This window comes from Zootoca vivipara, chromosome 2, assembly GCF_963506605.1.
Source record: "Zootoca vivipara chromosome 2, rZooViv1.1, whole genome shotgun sequence".
Classification (NCBI taxonomy): domain Eukaryota; kingdom Metazoa; phylum Chordata; class Lepidosauria; order Squamata; family Lacertidae; genus Zootoca; species Zootoca vivipara.
The window spans coordinates 104,541,141-104,562,635 of record NC_083277.1 but is presented as its reverse complement, the minus strand read 5'-3'; the positions used below and the strand labels follow the sequence as shown (position 1 = coordinate 104,562,635).

General features: G+C 42.8%; 1 protein-coding gene across 3 annotated transcripts in view; it reads left to right on the top strand.

Moving 5' to 3' along the window:
- The window catches only part of IKZF4 (IKAROS family zinc finger 4), a 60,203-nt gene that overhangs the window by 6,436 nt on the left and 32,272 nt on the right, over positions 1-21,495 (top strand). For all 3 annotated transcript variants that reach the window (XM_035103949.2, XM_035103947.2, XM_035103950.2), the window contains exon 2: positions 15,331-15,385. In XM_035103949.2, the coding sequence (XP_034959840.2) occupies positions 15,346-15,385 (40 nt within the window). In that variant the 5' untranslated portion in view covers positions 15,331-15,345. The remainder of the gene's footprint in view (positions 1-15,330; positions 15,386-21,495) is intronic.

Genomic DNA, 21,495 nt, shown 5'->3' with positions numbered 1-21,495 from the left:
TAACCGTAAAACAAGCTGGTGGTGTGCTGATGGAGGAGCAGATACCCAGTCTGTGCTGCAGCAGAAACATATTGTGAACCAGGGGGCCACTGCTCATACGCATTTCAAGTTTACAGTAATTAACATGGGAAAGATAAGCATGCAATTAACAATGGTTAACTTTGCCTAGAATGCCTGCATCATTTTGAAATGTTCAAAACTGATCCATTTCTTTGAAATCATGAAACGGGCAGGTTCTTTGGAAAGGTTTTCTTAGCCCCTGTGTATTCATGCATGAGGCCTGCAAATACGTTTTAATGAACGCTGAAGTTTGAGAGTCTCAGCCTTCTAACTATTGCTCGTGGCTTGAGACAGGTAATAGTGTAGCATCTGATGCCTACTCCTGTACTAATGTGATCCTCCTCTGCAACTGCTGCTGGATAAATCTGGGGAGCCTAAACATTAGCTGTTGACCCACAGAAACTTGAAATGCCCCCCCCCAAGTGGTATGTGTGTAAATCAAAGATCTCCATGAAACCATTGACTCCCTCCTGTCTTTCAGCTGTGATAACTCCACAAGTTTTGCAAATGTGCTCCAAAGCATTTATGATGCCATCCAGGCTTTCCTTTTCTGATTGCTGTATTTCCGTCTTGCCCCTTTGCACAGGCTTCCCCAGTTTTCGTGAAGTTTTCTCTGTGCCACCGCCAGAAGCCATTTAGTGTCAGCACACACACTGATCACCAGGAAAACATTTTCTTTGGTGTTTAATGTGCTGCCAGTTTGATAGCTACATTAGCTTTTTTGTTGTTTGTTTAAAAATACAAATGGGTTTCTTCCAGGCTGGCTTTTGAAATGTTTCAAACAATCCAGACTCTTTCTCTTCCATCCCCCCCCCTCCCTTCCCCTTTGCTTCAAATGGTTGGTTCATCTGACTAACTTCTATTTGCAGCAGAAGTGGAAAACAAGTCTTTACAGAGGAAAATAAACGCTGCTCATGGAAACAATGGGTTGGGGAAAACAGTAAAGCCTTTATGGATCTTACTAAATCTTGCCTTAACTCTGTAAGCCTTAAAGAGCTAGTTGCGGGTTACCAGCGAATTTCCAAATGTCCCTCCCTCCCCACCCCTTTGGTGAGATCCCTGGCTGGAAGCTTATGATTGTCCAGTGTCTCTAAAAGAGTGCTGCTTTTTTTTGCCTTGTTTGCTAATTACCTTGGCTTTCCATCACACTGGCTGGCAGCATATGATAAGAGGTTGGGAAAGGGTTTCTTGCCTATTTCCTGCCTTTTGTTTTTTTAAAAAATACCCTCAATCTGTTTTGAGACCTGCATTATATGTTATATTGCAGGGCTAACATACTAAAATAATTGCTCATACAAGCCGTCTAATACTGGAGGAGTTTCAGTGTCTGAATCCAGCTGTGGAGTGCATTTTGCTGGCAGTGGAACATTTATTATCATTATGATTGAACTTTAGGATGTGTGTATACACGAATATATGCTGGTTTAATAAATGGCTGGTGGCTATATGCAGCACAAGAAGTGGGGCAAGACTGGAGGTTGACGAACTTCCTTTGCGTTTGTTATATTTTCTTTATGTTTATATAATGTATTGTGGCTCCAGGTTCACATGTGGGTGAAGAACCCACTGTGACCTTCCTGAGAATGTCAGGTCTGTCTTCTCTTTAAAGCAGAACTAAACAAAAGAAGACCTGGTAATAGTAAGCTGTTTTGAATAAATGTCATGCATAGAATGTTGTCTGATACCACCCTGAAAACTGAAATCACTGCACAAGATTCAGTGATCCAGATGGTGGTGCCTAGGTATCTTCACTTGGTCACAAGTGGAGAGGCTTGCTTGGTATTCTTATAATGTGTGTTTTTTAATCACCAAGGGCCTTTTTACTTGCCCAGGATTTTTAAATAGATTTACTGATGGGCTGTAGTTGTAACAGCCACGTAGACTGTTTCTCTGTATGAATGTTCCTTTTGTCTCTTTTTAAAGAATCATTTGTTTACTGAGGCTTTCAATTAAGTGTTGACAAAACAGATAATGTAAGAAAATGATAACATCAACATGCACATACCTGTAAACCGAAACATAAATTAACCCCCAGATTCTTGTGATTTGATTGTTTTTAAATATGCTGATGGTTGCAGATTTTTATTTGAACTTCAGCTGAAACCTACAATCCTGCCTCACTTTTAGAAAAAAATCCTTATACAAATGGTTTTAATTCAGTTCTGCTCTATAAGAATTTGTATATTACAGGTTAACAGTGTTTCACATCAAATTTATTACTTGAATATCTGGATTCAAATTAATATTTTTTGATGCAATTCAGTCTCTCCCCCACATCCCCTCAAATTCAGTCCGCGATGGCACTGCTGTTAACACCAGAGACCTCAGCAAAAATGTATAGTAAACTGTCAGGTGCTAACCTTAAAGATCATTGTGCCTTTTTAGATAAAACAAGTTTGACAACTTGGAGCAGCAAATCTTAATATTCCGCATGTACCTGACATTTCCCTTCATCCTTGTGAAGACAATTAAACAAAGCCATTCATTGTTCAGAAATGATTCTTGGTCAAGTGTTGGATTAGGAAAAAATGAGAAAAGGTTCCCCAAAGGCACTCAGAGTTATTGAAGACTTAGGAGATGTGCCTTGTTATACGACATCCAGCATAACCATCATGATAGTGTCATACTATACATGTCTACTTAGAAGGAAGTCCCACTGAATACAGTGAGGCTAATTCTCAGACTAGTGGGTATAGGATTTTACCCACAAAGGCCTTGACCCTGTGCACTTGTGACATGTTAGTTAGTTTATAAATTAAAAAACAACAACAATTTACATGCATAGAATCAAATGCAGGATTGAGGCTCTCTGATAACATTTCAGGGCTTGTCCATATATGAGCATTATTAAGCTACGTTTCCACAATTTCCCTGTTCAAATTACGGTAGACCAGAGTAGCCAGACGCAACTTAGTCATGCTGGCCACATGACCCGGAAAAACTGTCTGTGGACAAATGTCGGCTCTCTCGGCCTGTAAAGCGAGATGAGCGAGGGGGCCATTCTGGGAGGGGTGACAAGATAGCCCCTGCCTTCCCCCAGCTGTAGAGCAGCTGAGGGTGCTCACAGTCCGTATGGGCGCTGCTCGTGTGGCATCCGTACGGGATGCTGCTCGTGTGGCAGCCCGTACCGATGCCGTGCAAGCGGCAGCCCGTATGGACTGTGCATGTGTGGCATTCCGTACGGTCACCGCACATGCGCAGTCCATATGGACTTTTTTAGCCCAGTACAGTCATACCTCGATTTAAGTACGCCTTGGTTTGAGTACTTTCAGTTTAAGTACTCCACGGGCCCATCTGGAATGGATTAATCCACTTTCTATTACTTTCAATGGGGAAGTTCGCTTCAGGTTAAGTACGCTTCGGGTTAAGTACGGACTTCTAGAACCAATTACTGTACACTCATACTTCGGGTTAAGTATGCTTCAGGTTGAGCATTCTGCGGACCGTCTGGAACAGATTAATCCACTTTCCATTACTTTCAATGGGAAAGTTTGCTTCAGGTTAAGTACGCTTCAGGTTAAGTACAGACTTCCGGAACCAATTGTGTACTTAAACCGAGGTACCACTGTATTTGAATTTGTGTATGAGGAGTAGGCAATTTTGGGCTTTCCCATACATACCAGTTGACGTTCCCTTTTCTGTTTGTCCCTGCCTTCAATTTGTTGATCCTATAATGTCAAAAGGGCAAATAGCTGTGTATGCACCTTGTTTTTTTTTAAAGTTTCCCCACCCAATAAGTGTGAAAGAGCACAATGGTACTAGTACATTTGCTTGTAATGTTTTCCAGTTTTGTGCAAATCTGAGACTCCTGGTGGGTCCTTACTAACATGCTGGAAAAGAAACTTGTGCTGACCTAGGAACTACTACCGGTAGTACTGACCTAGGAACTTACAAGCAGACTCCTTAGCCTACTCACATGTAACAGAGTAGGTTGGTTGGTTGGTTGGTTGGTTGGTTGGTTGGAGGGTTTCCTGATAGATGAGGATAAAGGATGGAATGGACCCTATATCCTTTCAGATAGGGACAAAAGCTGCAAAGCTCAGCTCACTTTTAGGGACTCTTCCAGGTTGGTTTGAGTAGCACCTGCTCCTTTTGACAATGTCATATTCAGCAGGTAAAGGGGATTGACACTTTTTGGAGGGGAGAAGGGATACTAGGCACCCCCTGGGTAGACATAAATATATACCACTGGGATTTTCCAAATTTCCTGCCAGACAGCACATTTCTTGAGGTTTGTGTTTTCAGGAGCTGTTTGCATAAAGTGCCATACATGCTACCGCTCACTTGCAGAAAATGGAGGGGGACGAGAGCAGGCTTTTTCTGTCACAATGTGAACTATGCAGATGAAATGGGAACACAAACGCAATCACTCATTTTAGTTTTTAAAAGCATAGTGGGTTTTAGCGGCAGATAGATGCTGTTTAGATAAATCTTGTCAAAATGGCACAAATCTTTATTTAAGGGATGGTAATTCACTGCCCAAACAGCCTACCTGAAGTTATTCTGGAATTGCTTTACTGAAGACATACGATACAGATTGAGCAGAAACATCCAGGCTGAAAAAGTATTACCTATTTTCTAAGATTATTATGACCTGTTCCAGTCTAATCCAATGGTCAGAGCTCATTGAGTTCATCTTTGGCTCTTGAATTTCTGCAAAGCAATCTCCTTGTAGCAGTCTGGGAAGTGTCTACTGCAATTTGCCATATGTTAAGATTGTTTATTATTTATTTAAAATATTTGCGTGATGCCTTTCCTTATAAAAATTGAAGGTGGATCACAAAGAAAAAGAATAATAAAATATAATGAAATAAAAAAATTACAGCTCTGCTTTGTCCGGTAATCAAAGTGATGCCATTAACACTTTAAAGAATGTTTAACTTTTGCAGTTGCTTAGGGACCTCATTGTAATCGCTGGTGAAGAAGAATGGGTCTAGTTTATTTGATCACAAACATCAAAGCACAAATGAAAAAATAGGTTAATCCAGAGGACAGAGGATATGAAATATCTGAAGGCAATCTACATCATCTTATATTACTGTTTTTGTTAGGAAGGTCAACCTACAACTTAGTGACAGACATAATGTTTGAAAGTGTTAGTCCTGACCTATTGGAGCGTCAGGCGGGGTGTGGCATGCAGCTTCTGGGGTTCTCGGCATACCCAAATCTAATTGACAAAGAGATGTTTATAGAGCATCCCTCCTATCCACCGCAATGCAGGTCAGTCACTGGAGGCAACCAAGGCACCATCTGGGTTATTTTGTTGAATGACTCTGTTATTAAGGTCTGAGGATGTGGACAAGTTGTTTGGCCAAGTTCAGCCAACCACTTGTTTGCTTTATTCTTGTCCATCTCAGCTTATTAAATATAGTAGAAGGGGTGTGTGTGTCCAGTTTTGTCCTTTGAGAGACATGGTGGCCCATGTGGGCTTTTAGGAGGCTGTGGTATGACCACATCTGCAGAAACCTGTATTGGACCTTGAAGGTTTGAAAAAGCTACTGGCTGGTGATTAACATTCCCTTCCTGGGCAAGGTGCTCAAGCAGTTAGTTCTTGGTCAGCGCCAGGCATTCTTAGATAAGACTCATACTTCTAGGTAATTTCAGGCGTGGTTTTGATGCAGAACATGCTATAGTTACCCTGTAGGAGGACCATTGCTGGGAAAGAAATTCTGTGCCTGTCCTATTTCTCCTGGATGTCTCAGCAGGTATCAATACTGCCAACCATGGTATGCTTCTAGGCAGGTTGCCTGTTAGAGAATTCCTATGCAGATGAGCAAGTTTAGAAGCTAGTGCTGGAGTAATATCTGCTTGAGTCCTCAAGACTGCACATTAATCCTTTTTTTTTCTCCACTGGAAAGCTCAGGTTCCTTATTTGGCTTGGTTTTGCCAGGTTAGGCTTGTGTATCAACTATGACTCTACATCGAGAGGGTTAGCTTGGCTTCAGTTATCCCTACCTGTTAAAACTCCTGTTTGGTCTACACTCTACTGTAACACGTTTTGTGTGGAGGAGCCTTTGAGTATAGTCCAGGAACTTCATATAGTTCTGTACATGATTGCTGGGACTGGGTAGTATGAGAATATCACACTGGTAATTTGCCATGGGCTTCTCAGTTTGTTTCCAGGCCAAATTCAATTTGCCAATTTAGACCTTTGTGGCTTGGGACCAGTGTACCAGAAGAATCCCTGGTCTCCATATGCACATACCCTGACTTTAAAATCTTCATCAAAAGCCCTTCTCTCGGGGGGGGGGGCGGGTCTCAGTGGGCTGACTACTGGATAAAGGACCTTTTTGGCACCCTGGCTGTGGAATGCATTGTCCAAAGAGGCTTGCCTAGTACTTACCTTGCTAGGCAAATACCTGTACATTTTATTTCCCCAGGCCTTTTCATACGTTGTGACTTTAATGCAGTTCTGTCTGAGATGTGGTGTTTATGCTGATCGTAAGCATTAAAAATAAAATAAAATTCAATGTACATTTTAGTTTGTTTCAATATTTGTAGTAAACTGCCAACCTGGTTATAGCATGGTTATAGCATAGCATAAATTATTTTAAATAGATATGACCTGTAATTTGGTGTTTACATTTTCATCATGCAGACTCACGGGCCCACCCACCCACAAGCACTATATTAGAAGCAGTGTGTCCTCGCACTGCCCAACAATAGTTGCTCACCAACAGATTCATTGGAGGTTAATAACGTGCATTGCTTTGCTGTCCTATCTGTCTTCCAGGTAATGCTGAGTAATTTGTTTGGAATGTTAGGTGGCTGTGTGCTTCAGTGATGATAATATCGGGAAACCTGAAAATGTTTCCCTTCTGACCTTGTTGTTTTTTTTAGATGCAGAGCAGCATCTTAAAAGGTTGATCAGGCTTGCTGAATTTCATCTCCTTACATGACTGATGTTCGCCTCTGTTGTTTGACACTCACAAGAGCTGCTGCTGTATCAACACTTGCTCCAGTGCATGGTAGTCAGTATCCTGTTCCTGCTTGGTATCCTGAGGTGCATGTGAGAGCTTCAGGACACATGCAGTTTTTCAGTTAAATGCTGTGTTTTTTGTCATATTGCCGTGCCAGTGCAAGAAGATCCTGGACTTTGTTGATGTATAAGACTGTCTGTATTGTTGCCATGCAACCCCTCTGCCCACATAGCATGTCTACTTCGTGTGTGTGTGTATTCGCATCACACTTTTTTAAAAAAACAACAACAACAGTTCAGGGTTACCCTGAGCTGCTGCACTGGTACAATAGCATGGGTCAGTGGTTTTCAACCAAGATGCCTTGACACCCTGGCATGCCTTGAATGATGGTCAGGGGTGCTGCAGGCCACACTGCCCTCTGCCCTCCTTTCCTTCCTTCCCTCCCTCCTCTGATGCCCTCTCACATTTCTGCCTCCTCAAGGCTTGCACAGCTGTTTGTTGCAGCAGCCCTGGCTACAAGCTCCTGGTGCCTCTGCTCTGGGGCTGTCCAGGGGGTGCTGATTGCCAGGACCTGAAGCAGCCTCGGAGTAAGCAAGCAAACGGGCGAGGGAGCCCAACCAGCCAGTCCACCAGCCCTTACTGTTGGGCACAGACAGACAAGTGGGATGCCAGGCGGGCAGGCACTGTGCTGGCCTTTCTTGTGCTTGCTGTGTGCAAGCTGAGTGCCCGGTGCTGAGGGGGAGTCTTTCCTCCATGCAGGCCGCTGCTGCCCCTGCTGCCTCCCAAGGTAAAGTGCTGGCTTCATTCTCGCTTTTGGCCAGTCTCTGTTGGACCACTAAGACCGGGAGCATCCTCTTCCCAGGCCCCTGGGGGGCAGTGTGAGGAGGCACCTCTCTTTGGGGCAGAGGGGGGCAGTTCAGAGACCGGGGGTGGCGGCTGCTGCCCAGAGGACTCCCAAGGAGAGGGGAAAGGAGAGGAGGCTGAGGGAACACTCCACAAGGGGTGAGGGGCTGCTGGCTCTGCAGGCAAGGGGTGACATAACTGGGCTCCTGAGCTCCACAGGGGTGCCACAGAAAGAATGTGGTTGGTCAAGGGAGCCGTGGACTCAAAGGTTGAAAACCTCTTGCCTGGGTGATTTGTAGCACTGGGGCAATACCTTGCATTGTTTTCCGTTCCATTGACTTTTCTTTCTCAGCAAGAGTTAAAACTGTAGGCAGAAGGTAGATCAAGATCTAGTGTCAAATCTCTGGTAGCTTATAAGTGTATCTCTCTTATACCTGGCTCCAGTTGGTGGACCGGGGGGGGGGGGGGAGGCATTTCTAGCAGAAAACACAACAGATCCTGCAAGACTGAAATTTGTCCAGTGCGGCTGATATTTCCCAGTTGGAAGTATCTTGTAGGGAGCGACAGTAACTCCAAGGAAAAGGTCTGCATTAACCTGATAAGACTTTCTCATTTCCGAGATGCGGACACAGTCTGGAGCAAAAAGGAGATATGCAAAGGTCCAGCTGGGTTTCTTTTCACTGAAGCTTTTCAGTTATTGCTTTCCTTAAAAAAACTAAAATGCTGATCTGTCTTAACTATTGCAAAGGATGCATGTAAACATCAACATGCAGAGGTTGGGAGGCAATGCATGTTTAAAATAATTGGACTACTTCTGAAGGTTTTATTCCCTAAGTTTTGTCACTTGGGGAGGGGGAGCCCTTATTTCAAAAGTGAAAGGAACTTCAAGGGCTTCTGAAGCCACTGTGTTCTACTTTTAATGTGCTAATGTTCTTAATTCGTTGAGCCTAGAGGGGATTCTGCACACTGGCCCTGTTTCTCTCTTGCTGTACCTGAAATCTGGAAACTTCACTATATATCTGGGCTTCAATTCCAAAACAGCGAGAATTTCTCACTCCCAGGAAGCTATAATATTGCCATAATGTATTATACGACGGAGTTCTAGTACAAAAGCATGTGAACAGACACAGACCTCAAAAAAGAGTTGAATGTTTGATTTCCACCAAAAGCTGTTCCCCAGTTTCATATAACACATGGCTGGCAAATGCTCACAGGGTAGATAAAAAAAAAGAGTTGATTTGATCTGCCTCCCGATTCATGTTCCCTGTGGATGCTTATGATCTCCTCCTCACCTCTTAAAGTAGCATAACACTGCCTATATATAGGAGGTCTGCTGCCTTAGGGAAGTCCAGGCAGTAAGGTTGATTCCCCCAAATGTGCCACTCCACAAGAAACTTACTTGCCTTTCTACTAAAAAGCTGTAGCTTTCTAGGCTTCAAGAGGGATCTGTGATAGTGCAACATGACTCACAGATTGAGGGAGCTGTTAAAGGTAGGGGCATTACCCCAGCAGGGGACATCACCCCAGCTAGAACCCTTAACCTGTTTTTTTAAATTTCTGTAGAATTATGTTTGATGCAGTGAACAGTGACGAAGCAGAAATTAGAAGTACTGGGCAGCGCTTCTGAGATCAGACAAGGGTTGCCATATTTCAGGAGGTAAAAATCCAGACAAAAAGTTGTTGAGCTTTTTTTAGGGCAATCACCCAATAGCCCCGAACCTACGTCAGAGCCACCCGCACACAATTTATTTATTTATTTTAAAAAAACAAACCCCAGGACATTTGCTTTAAAATTCCCCCCGGATGGGCATGTAGGACCCCCAAAAGAGGACATGCCCAGGAATTCCCGGATGTATAGCAACCCTATACGGTGATTATGACCGTAGGCAGAGCTCTGTAGCTCTGTTGCAGCAGCTATCTTCTGAATTCATTCCTGAGAAAACACCAAGAAGAGCTGAATCTTCTATTCAGTTTGGAAGGCTCCGTTGGCTAAACTGTGGAAGCCAGCTGGTCATCTCGAGCAGCTTTCAACTAAGGATGAATTCTCTTCAGTGAATGGTGGCTTTTCCTTCTCAAGACTTCCATCTGCTCTGGAATGTTTGCATGACACGTTTACTTCTGCAGTTGCATAACTCCAAAGAGGCAGGGTAAAGATGTATATGTTACACTGGGGTAATTGCTTTCCCTGGAAGGTGAGTGTAGCTCAGTGTTTGCCACGAGGGAACATTCTGAAGTAAGCACATAATGCATACTAAAGCCAAGGAATCCGTTGTCACAAAACGCTATGGATGCCCATTAGCCAAAATCGGCCTTTTAAAATAGCACTGTGTTGACTTTAATTTAGAAAATATTTGCGTGTGTAACTTTAGAAGAAGCCTCGGATTCTCTACTTGGTTGCCTGAAAGTATAGTTATAATGGCGGAGTTTCTATAGTCGCACACTAAGCATTGTATGTATTGCTGCTCACCTTAGATGCGCATAAAAGAGTTCATCGACATACTATTCCATTGTAGAAAAGTTCCATTTCGCGGTGGTTTCTATTTAAGGCCCGGTTTGTATTTAAGGACCGCGTATTTAAGGGACGCGGGTGGCGCTGTGGCCTAAACCACAGAGCCTAGGGCTTGCCGATCAAAAGGTTGGCGGTTCGAATCCCCACGACGGGGTGAGTGTCCGTTGTTCAGTCCCAGCTTCTGCCCACCTAGCAGTTCAAAAGCATGTCAAAGTGCAAGTAGATAAATAGGTACCGCTCTGACGGGAAGGTAAACGGCGTTTCCGTGCACTGCTCTGGTTTGCTAGAAGCGGCTTAATCATGCTGGCCACAAGACCCGGAAGCTGTCTGTGGACAAACGCCGGCTCCCTCGGCCTATAGAGCGAGATGAGCGCACAACCCCAGAGTCGTCCATGATTGGACCTATTGGTCAGGGGTACCTTTACCTTTGTTCTGTCAATGATAGCCTTCTGTTGTGGTGCTACAGTTATTGGAGTTTTGTCCTAAGTGCTTAGAATTCCCTCTGCATGTATGGGACCCAAAATGTAACTGCTAGAGGCATTATTTGCAGGGTATGGTTTGAAGACATATAATGCTGTTTGCTGAAGTTAGGTGGGTCTGATCAGTGCCTAGATAGGAAACTGCATGGGAAATACTTGTACATCACAAGTTCTACCATGGAAGAAAGGCAGAATATAAATAAATAAGGGTTTTGTAAACTTATAAAGTCCTGGGGGCGGTAGTTTTTAGTTTTTTGTTTGGCTCTTATGTCACAGATATACAGATGGCTGGCACCTGTGCGCAGAGAGATGCACTAAAATAAACTTTGTGGGCAGGTAATCTTTGTGGATGTGCACTACTCCTGTTTTCACAGAGGATCCTTGTCCAGTGCCTTGGTTTAAGAGGGAATGGACATCACAGAGAACAGAGCTTTAGGCAGATCCTTGTAACTCAGCATGGGAATTCATAAGTTTTCCAATAAAGAAAGAGGATGCGTTGCCAGTGTTCAGTTAGTACTTGCATGCCTGTTAGACATAGCTCTAGCTGAGTGTGAGCTACTTTTCCGTTAGAAGATTCCACATGGCTCAGGGCTGTGCCTGAGTGACACATGCAGTCCACCCTGCCCAAATGCTTCCATTATTCCAACACAGAACCCAGTTCTCTGGGACCTTTTCCCACTGGGGTTTTGTCTAGATTAGAAGATACAGTATGTGAGTAACTAGCTCAAGGGAATCAATGTGGCTACAGTGTCCTTTTCATGCCAAAATTAAACAAGAAGTGAGTTTTTAGGATTCAGATACCAGAAGCCGAATCATTCGATGAGCATAATTTCTTAAATGTCTAAAATGGGAATGATCAGAACAGCACAAACTTCCATTATAGATGCATAAAGTCCTGAGGCTAGACAATTGAATGAAGAGAGGAATGGCTCAAACTGCTTCATAACTAGCTGGAATTGCCAGCTTCTATTCACCTTATTTTTACGGAGTGTCTAGTTGACAGTGCTGTCAAATTATTGCAGCCTGGTGGGGTTCTTTTGTCCAGAACCGATTTGTGGCGGTAGCCTTGTTTCTTGTTTGCAATAAAACAAAATTGCAGCACCAGCTTGTCATAGCACCAGCTTGTCCAGTGTTGCACAACATGTGGAGAGGCAAACAACTACATGCATTTCATTAACTGATGGAAGATCAAAGGTTGACTTCCACATTTATTTATTTATAATATATTGCTTCCCATTTTAAAAAAAGAAAATACAAGGTGGTTAAAAAAACTACTACGATAAATTAAAATTACAGTAGAAAATAGTGTAACAGCTTTAATAAAACCAACCCAAGGTTGCAACAAATATTGAAGGCAAGCGGATGACTTACTTGTCCATATAAAATTCAGATAAGCACTGATTTGGGTATGGTAGAGAATCTCATACCATAATCCACTAAATCTGAATGGCACGTAGTTGGGGCAGGGTGAACATGAAGTTAGGTCTGTGTGGCTGCACCAGTGGAACCAACCTGGCACTCTTACAAGTGCAGCTGTACAGGTTTGACTCCACTGCTGCCCAATCCCTGCCTCCACGTTGTCAAGGTAAGTGTCATTGACCCAGTTGTCAGGAGGGCGAGTCTATGGCACTACCCCACCACGCTGGCTGTTCTCATATTTCCCCTCTGCTTTGCTCTTCTTGCGGAGAAAAGAGCTGCAATTCCACACTTCTCATAGCATCAAAGCCCTCATTTTCCTCCCTGCTGCTCCCTGCTGAACAACTGACGGGCAGGATGAGACCCAGAGGCTCAAATGGCTGTAGGCAGTATCAAGGTTGCAGGAAGGGGTTCCCCAACCTGCTATATAGCGGCCACTTTAAAACTTCTTACATGGCTACTCCAACCATACTGAGAGTCAGCTTGTTGAGTGACTTCTTAAGCAACGGTTACAGGCAACCGGAAATGTGATTAGACAAGACAAAGTGCTTCATTGGACCATGCATGCTTTAAACCAGTAGTCCTCAACCTTGGGCCTCCAGGTGTTTTTGGCCTACAACTCCCATGATCCCTAGCTAGCAGGACCAGTGGTCAGGGATGATGGGAACTGTAGTCTCAAAACATCTGGAGGCCCAAGGTTGAGGACCACTGCTTTAAACCATGGTATTTTGCTGCCATAAGGTGTGGTGATGGCTGCTAACTTTGATAACTTCAAACAGGAGTGAGATGAATTCAGGAGGGATAAGACTCTAGTCATAATTGCTGTTTCCTTTGTCCTGAATGAGAGGCAGCATGCCTCTGAAGACCAGTTTCTGGGAAACAACAGCAGGAGAGGGCCGTTCCACTTCTTTCCTGCTTGTGGGCTTCCCATAAGCACTCTGGGAAGTGGGATGAGCCTTTGGTCAGATCCGGCCGAGCTCCTACTGTAAGTTTGGGTTGATAGGCTTGGCTTAACACCCTGGTCATGGACTCTCATTCGTGATGGGGAGTTTTTTTAAAGCATTCACCATGTAGCAAGTAGTGGCTTGATTCTGTCCTTAGTCTGTACATTAATGGAGGTAGAGATTGACTGTGTGTCCTTACACTTTTTGCTTTCAAGTGTACTTCCCTTAATAACTTTACAGTATGCTGTTAATCCATTTGGTGCTGCACTTTTCATGCTTGGTTTTTTTTTAAATAAAAAAATATGCCTCTTCCCAGATCTGAGACCTTGGGTTACCATAAACACCTCCTTCCACCCCCACCTGCTTATCAATTAGAAAGGCTTGCTTTGAAAAAGTCAAAGAACCATTGGCCTAAACCGTTTGCTACTGATGGGGTGGGTGAGTTAAAAACTCCCCTTGGTAAGCGATAAACTTTTTATACTTGGGAATTTACTTCCTGATATTAACCTTAACCTAGCTGCAGTTAAATATCATTCTCCTTTGACTTTGTCTTCCGTATTTGGAAGCTATCCTAGGATCCACCAGCATCTTCCTTCGTATTCTGATGTAAGTACATCACTTGACTTTCCCCAGAGAACTTGCATTCTCCCTTCCTCTGTATACTAATTCTTTGTTTCCCCTGTGTTCTGCGAACTGCACCTAAATTAGATCCTTAAGCCAAAATATATCTCTGGAAATTGTTGCTCTTAATTGTTTTTTCCCAGTGAGTTCTCATTTATGAGCTTACTGGTAGTCAATTACAGTGTGAATTCAAAGTGGTAAAACTTGTGGTTGTTTGCACTTATTTTTATTTTTAAAAAACATTAAGTGTAATGGGGGGGGAAGGCATTTGAATGTATAAAATGTTCATTATATGTTCATTATCTCTGTGGGGTGCTAAGTACCAAGATATATACTGTTATTCCAGTCTGATCTTTGAAAATGCCTGTTTCTTGATTGCTCAGTGATGCAATGTGTCGGTTTTCAGCCTCATTTTCCAAAGAACGATTGCTTTTCATTGATAAAAGCTGCACTTTTGGATTGGGGGCTCAGACTTACCTGTGTGCTGTACCTTCTACACACCAGCATCAATTTTAGTTCAGACTGAACCCAGAAGAGTGGATGACAGCAGAGAGTCTGTTTTATTGAAAATGAATTGCATTGGACAGTTGTTACTGTACCTTGCCACTGAAGGATTCAAATTTAGCAGTGGCCTGTGGCCACTTGTGTTCTAGACCAATGAAGTTTGAATCTGGTCTTGCCTCATCAGATGTAAGACTGACAGCTGCTCCTTCCTTGCAACCTTTTGGAGCAGTGTTTAGCTTCTGTTTCGTGAACTAACACCGTTTGACAGCGTCCTCCGTTGTATAAAGGACATCTGAATACAGAAACAATGACAAAAAATCCTACCAAAATTAACTGCATGGGCCCCACTTCATGAGAGAGCTTTGTTAGTGTGTGTGTGTGTGTGTGTGTGTGTGTGTGTGTGTGTGTGTGTGTACATATATACCGGTATGCCCTGCCTTTTATTTCCAGTAAAATGGGTGCATATGTGTCAAAAGTAGCATTTCTCTTTCTTTGTTGCCAAGCCACAAATTGGAAGACTTACAGTCCCAGGTTATCATCTGATATCGTATTGGTTATATATATAATATTGATATAATTATAGATACAGACTGGGATTTTATTTTATTTTGGTAAAATGTTAAGAAACAAATTGGATTTTTAAAAAGCTCATTAAAATACTTCCATGGAAATGATCCACGATTATATTGATATAGGAAACTGCCTTATTCTGAGGCAGACCATTGATCAATCTAACTCGGTATTGACTAGCACTGATTGGCAGCAGCTTTCCAGGGCTTCAGAGAGGAGACTTTCCCAGCCCTTCCTGAGGAGGCTGAAGATTGAACCTGGCACCATTTGCATACATAGCACATGCTCTGCCAGTGAATTATGGCCCTTTGCCATTGTGGCCTCAGTCCTGAAAAGCAGTTTAGTTAAATTTTGTATTTTAGGATGTGCAACCAAGGGGTGGGGTGGGATCTTGCCAAAAGGTTCCTGCTTTGGTTTATATCTGCTGTTCTGATAGACCTTTGTCTCTCTCTCTTTTATTTTAGAAGAGTGTTGTAAAGATGGATATAGAAGACTGCAATGGACGCTCTTACATATCCGGTAAGTTCTTATTGTGCTTTTCACAGATCTTGATTTATTTTATTTTATTTTTTAGATGCTGTTTTGTCTTTAATACATAGTGCAAAAGACAGAATAGGGCTTCTGCATTTTGGTCACAATAAACTTTTGGTTCAGCACTGGAATATTCAGCATGCCTCAGGTTTTGAGGAGCAACATAGCTGCCTCCCAGCAGCTTCCTGACATGACCTGCCTTCTTAGAGAGATGCACCCTTGGGGAGCTACTTCCAGCATTTTCGTCTTGCTTCAAGATCTCAGGGGTGGACACAGGGGAGAAGAGCCTCCTCCCCACCTTTCAGTCTCTTACCAGTGATAGTTGCTCCATGGACCTGACTGTTGATGGAGTCATCACCTAAGGGAGTGTAACAGCCAGCCTCTGTTCTGATCAGCTGAACAGTGACCTGGTGATTCATGGCCTCTGCCCTCTTTACCCATATTCAGCTCAGAGCAGTGCTTCAAAGTGCAACTTGAGACAGGAAGCCATGCCCCGCCAGGTCATTCTCCCTGGCTGCAGTTGACCTGGAGCAAACCCTCCAAATTCAGCTCAACCTCAAATGGATGGCCATGTCTTACTAAGCTACTGTTTGGTGCCCGCAAAAAATGCTAGAGCTCTGTATCTGCCCACCTGCCAAATTCGGCAGGTGTTTTAGCTGTTAAATATACCTGAGACTTGCAACATAGTTAAGACTCGGATGCACTGCAATTAAATCAGTTTCTGTTAATCTGATAGTTTGAGGATATTTGATTCAACAAAAAATTAGAGCAAATCCTTACGTATCATACTGAAGGAAAAGCGGACTTTTGGCATCCCTTTAAATGCCGTCTGTTTCTGCTTCTTTCAGTTAGCTTGACCCTAGGCAGTATTTTTGTGTAATGACTATTTCATTAAATATGAGTAGAGAAAGAGTTTGGCGATTGATAGTAAAATTGTTTCACTTGATACGGTGGTTACCTTATAGCTGGGAAAGATAACTGGAAAAGTTTCTTCCAATTAATCCTTTAGCATAGTTGGATGCTTCTACCTTATTTTAAAAATATACCTTATTTAAAATTTATTGTCCCTGATCACATTCTCTTTCAGAAGATAAGTAGGGCTAAGTTATAGGCCCACTCCATTCTGCCTTGGTCATATGACACCTGGAATACTAAGTACAGTTCTGGGCACCACAATTTAAGAAGGATATTGACAAGCTGGAACATGTGCAGAGGAGGGCGACCAAGACGATCAAGGGTCTGGAAACCAAACCTTATGGGGAACGGTTGAGGGAATAGGTATGTGTAGCCTGATAAAGAGGAGATGTGATAAGCATCTTCAAATATCTGAAGGGCTGTCACATGAAGAATGGAGCAAGCTTGTTTTCTCCTGCTCCAGAGGCTAGGACTTGATGGTTTTTAAGCAGAGGTTGGATGGCCAACTGTCATGTATGCTCTTGTTGAGATTCCTGCATTAGAGGGGGTTGGACTATATGACCCTTGGGATCCCTTCCAACTCTACAATTCTATGATTCTTTGAAGCTATAAAGGCAGTTGCTACTCAGGAGTGCCACATCTGAAGTGCATTAACTGAGAGTGTTGAAATTCTTATTAGCAATACTAAATGCAAACTGTAGTAACTTAAATACATTTTTCAGAGAAGAGGAATTGTAGAATGACCAGGTTAGAACACTTGCCTAACAGCCTGATCTAGTGATGTTTCCTTTGATAAAGGTAAAGGGACCCCTGCCAATTAAGTCCAGTCATGAGCGACTCTGGGGTTGCGGCGCTCATCTCGCTTTACAGGCAGAGGGAGCCGTCGTTTGTCCGCTTCTGCAGACAGTTTTTCTGGGTCATGTGGCCAGCATGACTAAGCCGCTTCTGGCGAAACCAGAGCAGCGCACAGAAACGCCGTTTTGAACTGCTAGGTGGGCAGAAGCTGGGACCGAACAATGGGAGCTCACCTCGTTGCGGGGATTCGAACCACCGACCTTTCGATCGGCAAGCCCAAGTGGCACAGTGGTTTAACCCACAGTGCCACCCACATCCCATGCATTGGATAGGACAGCCTAATAGAGGAGTGTAGGGAAGGTTGAAAATTTATTAGTTGGTTCTTTGTATAGCACTCCTATAGGATTTAAATGAGTAAACATTTTTTAAAAAAACCTCTGAGGGATTGTTTGTGGTAGACACTGAAATAAAACCAGACACTGGTTTTGAAGAAAAAGAAGTCAAAAGTGCATGATCTTATTTTGTTGGCTGTTTCTCTTTGGAAGAACAGAGCATAGAGTCCTCATTAAACAGGAAAAAACAGAGTGAAAGAGTATGTTTGCTGGGGATGTATACCCACCTGGTAAAAGTCATCCTCTAGCTCAGTGTTTCCCAACCTTGTGCCTCCAGCTGTTTTCGGACTACAATTCCCATCATTCCTGACCACTGGTCTTGCTAGCTAGGGATGATGGGAGTTGTAGTCCCAAAACATCTGGAGGCACAAGGTGGGAAACACTGCTCTAGCTCATAGCCAGGTGCACAAGCTCATATTTTGTCCTGGACAAAGGTTGTTGGTGAAGCTATAAGTAGATCAACAGTTATCAGAGTTACAAGGAGCAGACTGATCTGATGGTAGCCAGAATTGTGAAATGATGGCTAGAATATGCAACATGCGAAGGAGCAAGATAATCTTATTAAGTAACTATAGTGGTACCTTGGTTCTCGAACTTAATCCGTTCCAGGAGTCCTTTTGATTCCCGAAATGATTCGAAAAGCAGCTTCTAATTGGCTGCAGGAGCTCCCTGCACTCAATTGGAAGCTGCCTCGGACAATCAGCTTCTGAAAAACATTCGCGAACCGGAACACTCACTTCCCGGCTTGCGGCATTCGGGAGCCGATTTGTTTGGGAGCCAAGCCATTCGAGTACCAAGATACCACTGTACAGTACTTGTAACAGACACTGTTTGGATTTAACAATCTTCAGGAGATATATGCAGTAGTGCCTTAAAGTTTTAAAGATTGTATATTTGTTACATATCTTTTTAAAAAAACAAAAAGCCAGTCACTTATCAGGTGAAGTGCATGTTATGAGGCTAAGGATGAAATAAGAACCTTTGTTCAAGTATAAAAGTGTTGCGAGTGAGGGAAATCAATGACTTATATGCCACCAACCGCAGTAATCAGTAGGCTGTGTCTAACTGTGCAGAATCAAATGCATATTTTGTGTGGCTGGTTTGCGAAATGCTGCTTTGCCTTTCATTCTTTAATGCTGGTAAATCATCCAGACCGGTGAAGGCCAAATTTATAATACACCCCAGGAGGATGAAGTTTGTTAAAAGAGACCTAGTGGGGATCTGATTATGGGAACAGGATGCAAAGTACTAATTGTTTTGGAGAAATCCATATTTAGTCATCATTAAAAAAACAAAAACCTAGAGGGTTGCGAGAACATCCTATGATAATAAAATCGAGAAATAAAAGAAACTCCATGGTGTGGTAGGTGTTTTCTTGCTGTGTATGAATTCATAAAGAGATATTGTATATGCAATATTAGATCCTAAGGATTGCCATTCAAGCCATGGCTGATATCCTTTGCAGCCACAGATGTTGACAATGGGTCAGCAAAGGATTACTACCAGTCTGGTTCCTTTCTTTGAAAGCCTTTCCCCCCTATAATGTACAGTCCAGGAACTACATAATCTGAAGCATTTTCAGTCTTACCTGTTTTTCCCTTTTCTGCTGAGCTCTGGGTTATGCTTATGATATTAGTGTGGCATGCAGATTGGGAATAGGCTGCTGACAAGGTGAGCAGAGCTAATCAAGGAAGCTGGTAGAGATGTTGATCAGTTTGCCTGTTGATGGGGAAATATTCAAGATATATTCAATATTCAAGTGGTCATTCCTCTTCTGACGCTTGAACTGCCTCTTGTTGTGAGTATGGTCCTAATCTTTATGGTGTGGGGACAGTCATATTTAGGGATTTTACTTAACAACAACAACCTTTCAGACTGATGCTGTAGAACATGGAGAAAAGACTTCGCCATCAGTAGGTCCACAAATATGCTTTCTAGCTTTCCAGTGGCAGGAGTAATCTTTTAATCTGGCAAGAGAGGCACTCTGAAAGGAGGAAGAGACCTCATTGCTTTCAGAACGTTTATAAAGCTCAGCATGAATAAGGAAGGAAGCTCTGCCCCTCAACGGGGTGAGCAATAGCAAGGCTCGATAGCACCCACAAATTGTTGGCTGACCAAGGCCAGCTGAAAGTTATGGGCCCCTGTTTTCAGTTCATTTAAAGCCAAGAATATTCTCAAGTTTCTTCAAATAATGGGACTTGCATTAACTCAGGGAATCTGCTCAACACTTTCTTAGACTTGTCTCATTCTGTTTCCAAATGTTGTTGGCTTTTTCTAGGACAACAAAGCTAGTTACGTTTCCTAGTTTGTTACCCTTTTCCCCAGCTCTTCCCCCCACCCTTCACTTGAGCTAGAATTGCACAGTTGTGTACTCCTCCTGTTCTTGTATATTCTCATCATGGCAAATATTATTTTACGTGTGTTCCAAACGAGGAAAAGAGATGGAACTTTAAGTTAGGAATTGCAATTGTGCGTGCTCTCTTTTTTTATTTGAAAAACTGTCAGAGTGGCCACGGTTGCAGCTGAGCATTGGCAGTTGCTGCTCCTCAACTAGTAGAAAGTGGACAATAGCCTTAATGTTTGGTTCACATGATTTCCATTAAAGCAACTTTTGCAGCAGGACAGAGAGATGGAAGCACAGCAGTCTGTCCTCATTGGCCTGGGATTAACTATGGCAACCGTTATTGTGTTGGTGCTGACCTTTAAAGCCCTAAATGGCCTCGGTCCAGTATACCTGAAGGAGCGTCTCCACCCCCATCATTCTGCCCGGACACTGAGGTCCAGTACCCTCGTTGCGAGAAGCCAAGTTGCAGGGAACCAGGCAGAGGGCCTTCTCGGTGGTGGCGCCTGCCCTGTGGAACGCCCTCCCATCAGATGTCAAAGAGAAAAACAGCTACCAGATTTTTAGAAGACATCTGAAGGCAGCCCTGTTTAGGGAGGCTTTTAATGTTTAATTATTTTATTTTAAACATTAATGTTTAATTATTTTATTTTATTTCATTTTTCATTATTATTATTATTATTATTATTATTGGTGTAATCTTAGCAGGCAGAATCAGGGAGGATGTCTGTTGCAGTGTACACCTAGCAGGTGAGAAACACATTGGACCGTGAAACCAGCACTGATGTGTGGTAAATACATAGTGTAGACAAGGCTAGAAAAGTCCCAGAGTCTGACCATTGAAAAATTCAAAGCTGGAATTCAGTTTTTATTTTTTCGCTCTCTACAGTGCTGACTTGAAAACTTGGGTCCTGGTTCCAATGAGTTTGTTTGTTTGTTTGTAGCACTGAGCTCAGGATTGCCCTTTCTCAAGCAAAGGCCTGTGCTTGTTCTGAAATGGTTAAATATGCAACTCCAAGTTGATTGATCAGTTAAATTGACTTTAACTATTTAAAAAGTGCCTCTGACTAATTGAGCAGCAGATCTTTAGCATTATTCTTGATTAAAAGCCATGGGTGGTAGGCGCCTTCTTGAAGGCATTTGCTTTTTCTCTCACTTGCGTGCAGGAGGCAATGAATGCTTCAGAGTTGATGCCTGCTAGGACACATATGCATAATTTAAAATTTAGACATTTGCTTTTTTCCCCCTTTAGAACTATTATTTTTATTATGGAAATTAACTCTGCAGAAGTCGGCTAAAGCTCCTGTAACATGCACTTCTTTCTCCTGATTTTTTTAAGTAGGCGTGATAGAAATATAACAGCTAAGTGGCATGATTTTAATCAGAAGATAGCAGTAGCTTGCATTTATACTCCTAATCAAAAACAAAAAAACATGTTTCCATGAAGTGATTAAACTCTTAGCAGAAAAGACGGAATGGGAAAAATCTATGGGGTAGGAATTTCAAAAAGAATAATGAACTAGATTTGTGATGAGCCCAGTAACAAGAGGAAAGCTTCCCTCAAGATTTTACTTTATCAAGCTTGACTAAGAAATTATTTACTTTATCTCCTCAATGTATTCAGAAGAGCAGGAGAACATTTTCTTTATTCTCCA